Source organism: Toxorhynchites rutilus, chromosome 2 (genome assembly GCF_029784135.1).
Source record: "Toxorhynchites rutilus septentrionalis strain SRP chromosome 2, ASM2978413v1, whole genome shotgun sequence".
Classification (NCBI taxonomy): Eukaryota; Metazoa; Arthropoda; class Insecta; order Diptera; family Culicidae; genus Toxorhynchites; species Toxorhynchites rutilus.
The window spans coordinates 283,142,769-283,155,687 of NC_073745.1; the positions used below are offsets into that span (position 1 = coordinate 283,142,769).

Here is a 12,919-nt window from a genome sequence, read left to right on the forward strand (position 1 = left end):
GTCATATATTTCGTATTCTTCAAATCCATACTCATTGGCACCCATCAGTATCGAATTATCATCGACACCTCGATTTTCGCTAAATGCTTCTTTCGGTTCGGCCTGCTAAAACTTGTCTGAACTCTAATCCATCAAATTTGGTGTTCCTGGAAAGAGCCGTTGATTATATGCTAAGGTAATAATGATTAAAGTGGAAGCGCGGCTGTTTAAGCACGCTCTCCTCGGATACGACGGGCCAGCTGGATGTCCTCGGGCATGATGTGACGCGTTTTGCGTGGCTTAGCACACAAATTGGTATCATCGAACAGGCCGAATAAATATGCCTCGCTTGCCTCACTTGCCTGCAGTGCCGTAACGGCGGAAAACTTTGGAAGCGCAAGTCGGTTTTGAAGTGCTGGGCAATTCCATGGACCAAACGCTGCAAAGGTAGCTTGCGGATCAGCAATTCGGTCGGCTTCTGATAGTGACGAATTTCACGCAAAGCGACGGTTCTCGGTGGGTAGCGATGTGGCTTCTTCACACCTCCTGTGGCTGGCGCGCTTATCCGAGCTGCTCTCGTGGTGCCTTGCCACCGAGCGGTATGCTTGGTCCCGATGAAACGAGTCCTCGCGGTACGAGAGTAGAGGTAGAGATGAACGAAAGCAAAGTAAAGGTGATATTATACTATCAGGCACGTAGCGTAACCGGCACGCTTCATACAAGACAAATATTATTGCGTGTGTTTCAAATGTGTATGCGTATATATAGCGGAACGGCTCCGGGCATACACAGCACGTTTCAGGCAAATGCATGAAGGAATTTTCGAAAAGAATATTTTGTCGGTGCCGAGCACGAACTACACGTCGAAGTTCGTGGTATGGGTGCGTTCGTCGCTCTTCGGTACGACTAGTGATCCCCGATAATCGTTCGATTAATCGATTAATCGAATACTTCCTACAGAAATCGATTATTAATCGAACGAATACTGCGCAACCAATAATCGAAGCGAACGAATAATTTGCGTCGATTAATCGATCCAAACCCAGAAGAAAAAAAAATACGACCGCTGCTGTTTTATTTTTTTATAAGTTATTTTGATTATATTTGATTTACCATGTAGTGGCTCACCCCACTTCGTAAACACCTTGATCTGCATGTCTTGTCAGTGGGCTTTGTCATTAGTCATTTTGTTTCAACAGTGCTAGGGTTCAGACTGTAATCGCGACTTATGGCGCAAAAAGCGAATTGGAAGCGAAAGTGAAAGAAATATTTTTGCGGAGAAAATTTAACAAATACTGCAGGTATTGTAAATATCTTATATTTTATTTGAAAAAGTGTTGAATTTTATTTTATTCGCAGGTTCAGATATCCAGGGAGATTGAAATCCTGTTCCAGAGAAAAAAGGACAGCGTTGCCTTTTCTTCACGGCCATTTTGAGCGCGTTTTTTCAGGTAATTTAGAATAGGTTATAAAAAGGTTCTCTGACGATAATTTTGCTGGTAAATGTGTTTCGACCATTCGGAACCACGGTATAAGGTCACTTCGACAAAGGCGATAGAGTTGAAGCATCAATGCCTTCCCGGGGGAGTACCGTTAGTCGCTGGTTAGTAGTACAATAGAACCCCGATTATCCGCTGAAGTGAGCCCGTAATTCTATAGAGCCTATTCCGCGGATAATCGGGTTTCTACTGCATTATATTTTTCTTTTTAACCGGGATTTAGGAAAAAAAAAACTGATTATTCTCTGTAGCTACTCTGGTGTGCAAAGCAAAGCGTAAATGGTTGTTAGCAATTGCTGAAAATTTGTTATTCATGCATCATAATTATCCAGTGGTTAATTTTGAGTATTGTTTATAAATTAATACTGTTATGAGTTGATAATAATTTAATTTTAATAACATTTCTAATAAATAAGTAATCAAATCTTATTTTTAATTATGTATGAATGATGTTTATATGCTAATTGTGTTATAATTTATCTTATTTTTATGATTTTTTTCCTAATATCCGGTATCCGGCCGGATAGTTTTGAATATCCGTTTCATCTCCAGTAATTATGCACTGAACATATTAAGAATAAGCTTCTAACACGTTAGAGTTTTCCGAATGATTGAATCATTTATGTTTACCGATCTAAATCGATTTATATTCAATTTTATCAATACCTGTTCATTGTGATTCAATATTTCGACACAACGAAACTAATTCGAAATATGAGTATTCTGCTGGAGCTTAATATAGTCGGAACCTTTTCGAGTCCTGCTTTTCAACAGAAATCAACGACGGAATACCTAAGGGAGAATGCGAACTTCGTCAGATGATATGTTAACGGCGATAATTTCATAATTTTTAACTCTCCTATATTCCCGCGCAAAATCGTAACTCGTATACTCACTCCAAAACTCCAGATTTTTTTTCTTTAACTTCATTCAGTTTTAATAATTATTTAATTCAGCCATCTCATTCACTCTCTGCCTGTCAAACCTATGCGCGAGTAGAGGAAAGTTAAAGCTGGTGTATTCAACATTCCTTTTCATTCCAAACGAAATCACAATTTATTTGTCATCAAATATTAGCGAGTTTTTCGGAGTTTTTTCATTGTCAAATGCAATTCTCTGATAAATGGTTCTTTGTTCCATTACCATCATTCATGGATAAAAACAGAAAATTTAATCGAAATAACTAGAAGTTGCTAATGGATTAATCATTTGATAAAATGAAACGCCAAGCATTGAACTACGTCGACGAAGGAATCTGATGTTGGTTAAATTTTTTTTCTGATTATCACCAGCAAACTTGCAAAGAATCTCAACAGTTCTTTGAGCAGATTTATAATACGGGACAATGCCCAACGTCATCATGTAACTTATTCCAACACGACCGAGTTGGACCTTCTCAACGATCCTCGTGAATCTTTCCAATACGATCATGTCCTTCTGAACAGTACGAAATTATTTGTGACACATGACTGTTTCCAGGCACCGCTGATTGCAACATCCCAGGAGATGGCTGGAATGAGCTTTTGGGTCAATGACATGTTAGATATTTGAAAGAAACTGGCTTGATTTATTGTGTATGCTTTTTTGATTTCATATGATTCATATGAACCTGTTTGCATATGTTGTAGGAAAAAATTCATATGCACATACCAAACAGTATGCTTTGCTTTCGCGTTTTTTGTCCTTTACCTTCGCGCACAGACAAAGGCAGGCAACATGCACCAAAGTAAATGTACACAGAAAAAAATATAAAAAATAAAAAAATATATATAATATTCCAAGATAAATAAACATTTTTGTATAACAAACTTTCCAATTACTGCCATTATTTAAAATTCAATAGGCGATTTTTTTTGACAGGGCTTAAATTCATTTATATTCCCTGATTTTCAAGATTTTTCTAGATAGCCGACACTCTGTGATTGAAATTGGTTTATTCTTTTCAGATTGAATATCGATTGGAACCGAAGAAGCCTAATTGGGAAAAATTCGCGATGTCAGAAACACCTTCGACAAAAAATCAAGAAAAATCCAAAATCAGTCCGGCTTGGGAGTTCTTTAAAAAAATTGAGGGGAACAAAGTACAATGTAAATTATGTTTGCATATTCTAAGTTTTTGCCGCAACACGAGCAATATGCTCAATCATTTGACATTCAAGCATAAAAATTTGGCCTTCTCCACTGTTAATGAAAGACCGGTCCCGGTTCTAAATCAGGGACGAAAAAGAACAGCATCACAAGAATCTAGAATTGATACTACTCCCAAAATGGGTCCACGGCAACAAACTATTACATCGGCTTTCGATCGTCCTTTTTCATACGGAGGTAATCCCACCTGATTCAATTTTATATACATGATGGCGGCCACGAAAATAAATTTTTGTTAACTCTTCTTTGCATAATGGTGGAAATTTTCATCATAACATTGAATGCCCAAAAATTATATAAAAGAACAAGTTCACTTTAAGTTGAACTATACCACCCTGATTTATTTCACCAATAAGCAAAATCATGCAGAGAAGGGTTAGCAAATGATGAATTTCATCGTGCCTAGAATTCATTTTTGTATAGCATTTAGAGTTGTTCCTTATATTAAAATAATATTAATTTTCGTTCTTCCAATAGCATGTTTTGATTTTTTTTTTGTAAAAATATGGACAAGCGGTTTTCAATTTGAGATTAAAAATGTTTGATGAGAGAGAATTTAAAGTTATCTAAAAATAATCATAGTTCAAATTGGTCACTTGGTAATGAAAACTAAAATTTTTCGACTGTCGCCATCATAAAAAGACATGATGTCAAATGATATTCGAGCATTCTTTTTATTTTCGTTTTGTTTTCATTTTAGCTGGCGGTACCAAAGGAAAAGAAATAACAACTTGTGTCATGTACATGGTGTGTACGGATAACATGCCTCTTTGTACAGTAGACAAGAAAGGATTTCGTCAACTAATTAAAACTGTATGCCCACTATATAAAGTGCCGCACGAGACACAGTTTCGCGAGATCCTGAAAAATAAATTTATAAAAAGCAAAGAAATTGTCAGAAACCGCCTCCGATCGATCACAAGCATCTGTCTAACGACAGATGTTTGGACCGAAATGTTAAACGTCAGAAGCTACTTGGGGATCACAGGGCATTTTATTCATGGTAAGCTTGATCATTTTTTATTAAAGTATTAGCTCAGTAAATAAAATTTAACTATCCAAGATTAAAATTCGACAATATCACTAAATCTAACATTAGATTAATTGGACAATATTAGGATTTAGGACTAGGATGGAGCGAGTGTAATGAGTAATTTTTAATTTCGCTCATTACTTAGGGTACTCATACACTGTTTGGCCGAAGCCAAATATTTAATTCTTTTTGACAGATAAAATTTGATCAACTTGTACTGATCAAATATATTCGAAAAACGACAAGCAAATATTCAGTTATTTGTTGATAATTGATATAAAACATAAAATAAAAAAACATAAACATAAAATAGTGTTCGTATGTTTGTCCAAATCTCAAACCAAACTCAAAAAAAAGTATCAAATATTTGACTTCCGGACAAACAGTGTACGGCCGCCTTTTTTTTTAGCCAAAGCGTTTCTGGCTAGAACCATCTTGTAGTACAGGCTAATTCTAATTCCAAGGGATAACTTATCTTTGTTACATCTTAGAATTGTCTAAATTTGTTACAAGTGAAACTGAATAACTTTGTTCTACAGTAAGTTACATCTAATTGGACAGATATGTAATGCGATACGTTCAATTGGACATTTTTGTAAACCCCGAGTTCGGGGCCCAAATTATGGCCCCCCATTGAAAGTCGACACTGTACCACTGTCATCACGAATGTGAATTACAGGTCAGAACCTGAGACGAGACATGATAATAGGGGGCCGATTCCGGACCACTTTTTCTGTCGAACTCGGACAACTTGCAACTCGGCTTCTAATTGGTTGATGAGGAAAATAATTGACAAAGATAAAATACACAAAAAGTGGGATTTCTAACATTTTCACAGTATTGCCAAATATATTCAAAATTGAATAATAGTTGCATTCACATATCACTTTAGCGATAATATCTATTATGGATTCTTTGTATATTTTCGTTTCTATTACGTCAGCTGTTCAGTTCCTGAAGAGAGGGAAAAATTGCATCGGAATTTCCATCCTACATTTTTTTGTGATTCTCCTGCCATCTAGCATAGCATAATAGCAGCGGACTAACAGAGAAGAGCATTCAATTATTTTCCAAATATAAAGCAGTTAGCAAAAAAAATAAGGATAACAAATAACATTTTTTTATATATTCTTTATTTGAGAGGCTTTTAGCCTCCTGGGCTGGTTCGCCTCTGATGTTATAATTTGGGAATGTATTATTTTATCAATATTTCAGTACTGATAGTATTTGAACGATATCAATCAATTATCAATTATAAGGCCTTATTCCCGTATACACTACACAGTGAAAACGAAATGAAGTGTATCCGCGATGACAACGATACGGTGTCGACATTTGGATACGAAATTCATTTTTAACAAGTCTTACTACTCGGCCCGAATGCACTTTTAAAGTGCTAAAATCTGAACGAAAATATTTACTTGGCGTTATTTATTTACTCGAAGCACCCCTTTTTTACTCTAACTTAACCTATTTTCTATACACTTTCCGATATTCTCATTATAATATAAAATTATCTTCAGATACAATTTTTGTACGAGATTTTTTTACCATATGAAGAAAGCAAAGTTTTCCATTCACATTGAACACTAATTTGATGCGGAGAATTATTTTTCATTCATAATTTCTATTTGAAAAATATTAATTCTACACGAAACCCATAATTTTCTTTAACTCGCAAAACGAAATTTAATGGCGTGCCGTTCTTTTCATTTTCATCGTGAAGTATAAACGGTAAAACGAACTATGAATTTAATTAATTTATTTCAACATATCATACTCCGACTATCAAATCTACGTTTTCTAGTTTTCTTTATCTCTTCACATTTATTTTTTTTTGCATACCAAAATAACGAGAAATACTTATTGTTTGAAATATGTGACATTCGGTTAAAAAATTTATACAAAAAAATGGTGCAGCTCAGAAAATACATGATACGAAGAACTCATGTTTTTCATGGGAAAATAATCTTCCGAAATTTTATGAAATTTGGCAACTTTCAAATCTCACTTCCCTATTATCTAGAACTTGGTCGACGAAATGCAGAAAGAAAAGTAAAAAGCCAGTTGTCACGTCTTGTCTAAGATCAGAACCGCTTCCAGTGTGACGCTGAGTGGTGCCTCTAAATGTCGAATTAGCTGTAACTTACTGTATAAATGCAAAGAAGTTGTACCACGATAAATCTTGTTCATACCTGAGGAAAACTCTTCCACTGCTAAATATGTTTAAAATATTCCAAATATTAAGACTAATTAATTGATTATCTAGCTGTTTTGAAAACCTTCACCTCTCGATGCTTAGAAACAATAAAATTTTACTGTTACCTGAGATGCAAAGGGCGGTTCATTTTGAATAATACTTATCTCTATTTTTTTTAAGTTACATACATTTATACCCTTGATTGGTTAGGGTAAAATGCAAACAAAAACCCAAATACTGAACATATCGCTATCATGTTATGAACATTTGAGTCAATTTGTCTGTGAGTTGCGAATCTGCTCACCGACACCGCGTTCGATTACGGTTGTTTAAGAAAAAATTAAAGGTGTACCACCAAATCATACAGAGAGATTGAGAAGAAAACAAAAAAAAAATGATTTCGAAATTTCAGCTATGCTTGCTTATATAAAAAAAGGTTGCGTAAGATTACTTTTTTCGGTTAGGATTAATTCCGATTGAGAATTAAACTGAAAATCCCTTTACGGTCGTAAAATATTTTATTATTTTCAGAGTATTTTTTACAAGCATGGCTTCCTTCAAACTTTTTGATGAACCATTTTTCGTTTAGATTCTCAACTACACTCCGTTTTGCTAGGAGTTGTTGAATGCAAACAATCGAAAACATCAGAATACATTGCGAATCTGTTGCGGGTTTGCTGCAACGATTGGGGTATTAAAAACGAAACAATTTCTTGTGTAACGACCGATCTCGGTGCAAACATACTAGGGGCAGTAAGAATGGAGTACGGTGAACGACGCCATGTACCGTGCTTCGCCCACACAATCAACTTGATCGCAAGCAAAGCAGTCCCCTTGTACAAAGAAGCATACGCAGCTCGGATGGAGCCGGTCATAGAAGAGGATAACGACGATGAGCTGGATGGTGTTGAGGATCATTGTACGATAGAGGTTTCCATTACACCAGAGAAAAATATGATATATATAATCAAGAAGATGAAAACAATAATCAAGTTCTTCAAAGCAAGTGAAACAGCCACCAGAGAACTGAGAAAACTGCAGTTGGCCGATAATAAAAAGGAAGGACAATGTCTAGGACTAGTGTTGGATGTCCGAACACGATGGAATTCGATTATGGCAATGATAGAAAGATTCCTTGTAATGGCACACTATATTTCAAGGGTACTGCTCGTTGTTCCTAAAACACCAACTATGTTAACAGCAGATGAGTTGTCAATTTTGAAGGAAATCTGCAAAGTTCTCCACCCATTGGAAACAGTAACTACCGAAATGTCAGCTGAAAAGTACGTGACGATCAGTAAAATTATCCCATTGGTTCGGTTGCTAAAAATCGTAAGTGTTTTTTGTATAATAAGCATCAGAGTATTTAATATGTTTTGTCGTTTCATAATATCTTTTTTTCGCGTTAGTATTCCATTTTTGTCCCTCTATTACGTTATCCGCGATTTTTGTTATCCGAGGTTACGTTGCCAGACTATTCCGCGGACAATCGGGGTTCTACTCTATTATGTTTTTCTATTTAACTTTCAACGGGAATTTAACGAATATATAGTTAGAAACCTATTTAATTCAATTTATGGTTATTTCTCTGAACTTCAATACACTTGCCCAAACAATCTTCTAGTTTATGGACTCCATGCCTGAAGTGAGATTTGAGAACTGCCAGAAGTCGGAGGTTTTTAATATAAATTTTACTGATTCTCACGATTTTTGGTGTATTTCTGAACAATCACTCACTTCGTTACTCAAATTTGTTCAAGAAGACGTAGTAACATTTTAGAAAACATATCGTTGAACCTAATCTAATCGAACGACATAGCCTATTGAACAACTTTTTAGTTCATCGATAATTTTTCACATTTTTTTTAAAATAATAACTCTGCCTGACTGGTTCAACGGTTCCTTTCGAGTAATAACAATATTTTTCATCAATTTCAGAGCTATACAAGTATGCAGCTTGATTCTGCTGAAGCTATGTCTGTAAAAAACAGCATTATGCTGCACATCATGAAATATTTCAATGATGTAGGAAAAAGAAAACTTTTCGCGGTCGCAACGCTTCTTGATCCCCGATTCAAGAAAATACATTTTGAAAGTCCTCTCACGGTGGCCCCCGCTATTTCATGGGTTGGTGAGTTAGTCTTTTCTTGCTTGTCCTATTGAGAAAAAAAACAACACGACAGAAACAAAATATTTTATCGGCAATATTTCTGTTGCTTCACAGGGGAACTTGTCAGAACAGCTGCGGAAGAGTCACCTGAATTCGAATACGATCTTCGGATATCAGGAGAGCCAGAAACAAACACCACTACCGACGACTTGTGGGCGATTCATGATTCCATGGTAGCTGAAAGCAATCGCGTGCATGGAGATGACAGCGCCGGAGGAATTCCCATTGAACTGAGGCAGTATTTAAATACTACAGTCGCTCCGAGGACCTGTGACCCACTTATAGTGTGGAATGAAATACGAGCACAGTATCCAAACGTGCATAAAATAGCTATGCAATTTTTATGTAATTCAGCGACGTCTGTTCCTTCGGAACGTTTGTTCTCGAAAGCAGGGCAGATAATGACTAAGCAAAGAAACCGCTTGTCCGGTTCTAACTTAGACATGATATTATTCCTACAATCGATCGATGAAAATGTTTGGTTTTCGTAAAGGTGCGAGATAGCTGAAAAATTGCGATATTACGTTGCATCGTTTTAGTGTCTACTGCACAGAGAAAGACACCAAAACGATTCAACGTAAAATCGAAATTTTTCACCGCTTTCGCAGCTTTTTGCGGAACTGTGCGATAAATGTATACAGGAAATCCTGTTTTTGAGCGATCCTTTTTTGTACGATTTCTCGTTTGTACGACCCTTTTTGCGCGATTTTATTATCTGAGCGAATAGATTGTGTGATCTAAGTTCTGATTTGATAATAAAATGGCACAGAAAGGGTCGCACAAACGAGAAATCGAACAAAAAAGTACCGCACAAAAACAGGTTTACCTGTATAGTAAGTATTAAGAAATGTATATAATATGTATAAGAAAATGTATATAATATGTATAAGAAAATGTATATAATTTGTATAAGAAAATGTATATAATTTGTATAAGAAAATGTATATAATTCGTATGTATTAAAACATGTTGAATATGTAATAAGAAATTTAGAATTTAGTTAGGAATGTATATACGAGAATGTAAATAAATGTAAAATTGAATAATTTTTCATCAACTTTAAAAGATCGTGTTATCGTATTATATAAAATGCATTTTTGATGGAAAGGTAAACTTTAATTCATATGTTTCAATAGGAATTCGGATAAATTTGATTGATGCACAATGCTTAGCTTATATTTCATACGCCCCATTACCACCCTAGCAGCTTAAACGACAAATACAAGTAATTATAACGGTTCGAAATTACAATTACAAGCATTCAAAACGGCAAACAATTTCTGGCAAATGAAAAATAGAATAATAACTAATTATTGCTCTTAGTGTTACGATTAATCGATTAATCGATTATTTGGGGCGATTAATCGTATCGAATAACAAACGGCTGAAAAGTATTCGATTAGTGGATGAACGATTAATTTCAAAAATCGGGGATCACTAGGTACGACATCGGTTCAATCACCAGTAGCTCGGCTTGGCTACAGTGTTGACATCTGGTGGCGATATTCATTTTTGGAGGTAGATTAATCTCTATCAAATTAGAAGGCCCGAAGGCAGTTTTAAACTGTTAAAATTTGAATGAAAATCTTCGCTTCATGTTATTTGATTATTCAAAACATATAGTAATAAGCTTTACTCGGCCATTTATATATATATATTGGAATATGATGTTTCTATTAAAATACATGATTATGATATGAAATTTTCTTCACACGTAATTTTGTAGAAGATTTTCCCCCACTTGCAACCAAATGTGGTTTTCGTGTAAATAAAATACATATTCGATATAAAAAAGTAATTTTTTCATTTATAATTTTAATTTTGAAGTGTGTTCATTTCACCTGAAAATCCATCATAGTAATTGTAGCTTCCCAAAATCGTTATACGAAGCTCAATTTCGTAAACGTGAATTTACTCTCACGATCCGAAAACAAATTTCTCCGCTCCGTCTGCGCTGCTGGTCCGTACAGAGAAGCTGCTATGCATGATAATATAAATACATCATGTATTTGTCTGCCCGTGTCGGTACATTCCGCTTACGCTACGTGCTAAATAATACAAAACGGCCTGAAGCGTCATGTTTTATACCCATCCTCATCTCACATCGTCGCATAAACTGAATGGATTTCCAGAGTTTATATACGGTTTAAATAACCTGTTTTCTAAGCAACTTTAAAGCTATTGAAACAAGTTTTCGGGTCAACAATTAACAATCATATAACTCGTGGACATTTCGTCTTTCGAATGAAATGATTATCATACCACTCTGTTCAGCCGGAAAAAATATATTAACGTTCAAAACCTTGTCACTCTGTCGTTTTCGAAACTTTGAACTTACACCCCGGTACAGAAATGAAAAGTAGTTACACCATTAATAGACGTTTTATTGTCTACCCACCGTGAACTCAAACCAACGAACTTGGACCGTTATCAGGTCCTCGCGCTAGTATTAGTAAATTGCGTGCAGTTTGGGAGGAATTCTGAACAAAATTTTAGTTCACTTTGTCTCCGAGTTCAATTTTGTAAAAAAAAACATACAGAAAAACGGGTTGGTGTCATCAAAATTCACGAATTTGTCAGTGTCACTGCACTCTATTTTTCATGTGTAAGAATTTTCGAGTACGATACAAAAAATCTAGCTCACCTGTAGTATATGTCAAACCACGTTGAACTCAAACATCGATACATGTATACGTGATACATCAGAGAGAGAGAGAAACGAATTCATTTTGGGGGAAGTCACTTCAATATGCATTGAATTCCATTGGTCGGGGAAGAATGAAATGCGATAGTCGAGTCGTAGATGAGATATCATCATCTCGACTAAGCTTTTATGCATCTCTGGAAACTCGAAAAAAATCGAGTGGTTCCAATGTTATGACACGTAGTGTGATTCGTTGCTGAGAGGAAGTTTCTCTAAGAAAGTTAGTGTCATCTAAGAAGACGAAGATCCTTTATTAAAAATCACAATAATCATTAAGTACAATATCGAATGTCATTCCAAGAATGCGAAATTTCATATCTTAATCAATACGAAGATTTGTTATTTAAATTACTACCTTGAGGAAAACTATGTAAAACATTTTCAATTTACGAGACGAATTTGTGAAAAGTTCAACCCGATTCCAACCTAATCCTAATCAAATAAATTTAGTAGTAATCGAAATTTGAACCATAGTTGCGTCTGCTATTCATACCTTATGTTTCCAAAGCGATAGAGTATGCATCTAAGGCTACATCAACAGTACGTCTGAGATATCGATTTCGATGCATTGCATAAACATTTAAACTTTAAACTGTGTGTTAACCATCGCTAAACAATGGTATTGTGTACACTGTTCACGCATGTAAGGCTGGAAATTGTAAAATGTTTGAACATCCCACAGCCACTACAACGAACCCTCCAACAGGAACGAAAGATGGATCCTCTGCATCCTACTACCCCTAGAGTACCTATTAATGGTGTACACTCTCCTTGTTACACATTACATGGATAATGGGGCAAACATTTGGTCTGTTAAACATGTTATAATTGAAACTTGACGTTGGATCGTTCCTCCGTACGACGAGAGCCACTCGTACTGCGTGTATTTTTGGTTGGCAAGAATTGCTGCTTATCGTCCTCTAACCGTTACGTGCCGGCACAGGATATAACCCACTGACCAAATTAGGCAGGAGCGTTCCACGAGGTACCATTGTGTGATGATGAGTGGCGATTAAAATTCTGTATCGTGGTGGAAAACGAATTTTAGGGCGGTCTTTCTAAATACCTGCAGTTGGAAGTACGATAGCCCTGCTGGTGTATGTTGTTGTTCATTCTGTTGGAGAAATTCAACGCCGCGATATACAGTAAATAATCCTAAATGACCACAATGTCGATTATAATTGGG

General features: G+C 35.7%; 1 protein-coding gene and 1 long non-coding RNA gene across 2 annotated transcripts; both read left to right on the forward strand.

Annotated features, from left to right (window-relative positions):
- The first annotated feature begins 910 nt into the window (after positions 1-910).
- On the forward strand, positions 911-3,568 carry LOC129768707 (uncharacterized). The gene is made up of 3 exons (XR_008741715.1): positions 911-1,280; positions 1,339-1,430; positions 3,425-3,568. It is a non-coding gene; the product is annotated as an uncharacterized LOC129768707 (long non-coding RNA).
- Positions 3,569-4,453: 885 nt separating this feature from the next.
- On the forward strand, positions 4,454-10,042 carry LOC129768706 (E3 SUMO-protein ligase ZBED1-like). The gene is made up of 4 exons (XM_055770511.1): positions 4,454-4,629; positions 7,449-8,191; positions 8,798-8,990; positions 9,084-10,042. Exons 1-4 carry the CDS (start codon positions 4,581-4,583, stop codon positions 9,518-9,520), a joined length of 1,422 nt encoding a protein of 473 aa, XP_055626486.1. The 5' UTR covers positions 4,454-4,580; the 3' UTR covers positions 9,521-10,042.
- Positions 10,043-12,919: the final 2,877 nt, after the last annotated feature.

Bases quoted from the DNA above. Each gene is read 5' to 3' on its own strand.
- LOC129768706 (XM_055770511.1), top strand. From the start codon at position 4,581: ATGTTAAACGTCAGAAGCTACTTGGGGATCACAGGGCATTTTATTCAT. The intron at 8,192-8,797 runs GTAAGTGTTTTT...CATCAATTTCAG, and splicing joins TGGTTCGGTTGCTAAAAATC to AGCTATACAAGTATGCAGCT. The intron at 8,991-9,083 runs GTGAGTTAGTCT...GTTGCTTCACAG, and splicing joins CCCCGCTATTTCATGGGTTG to GGGAACTTGTCAGAACAGCT.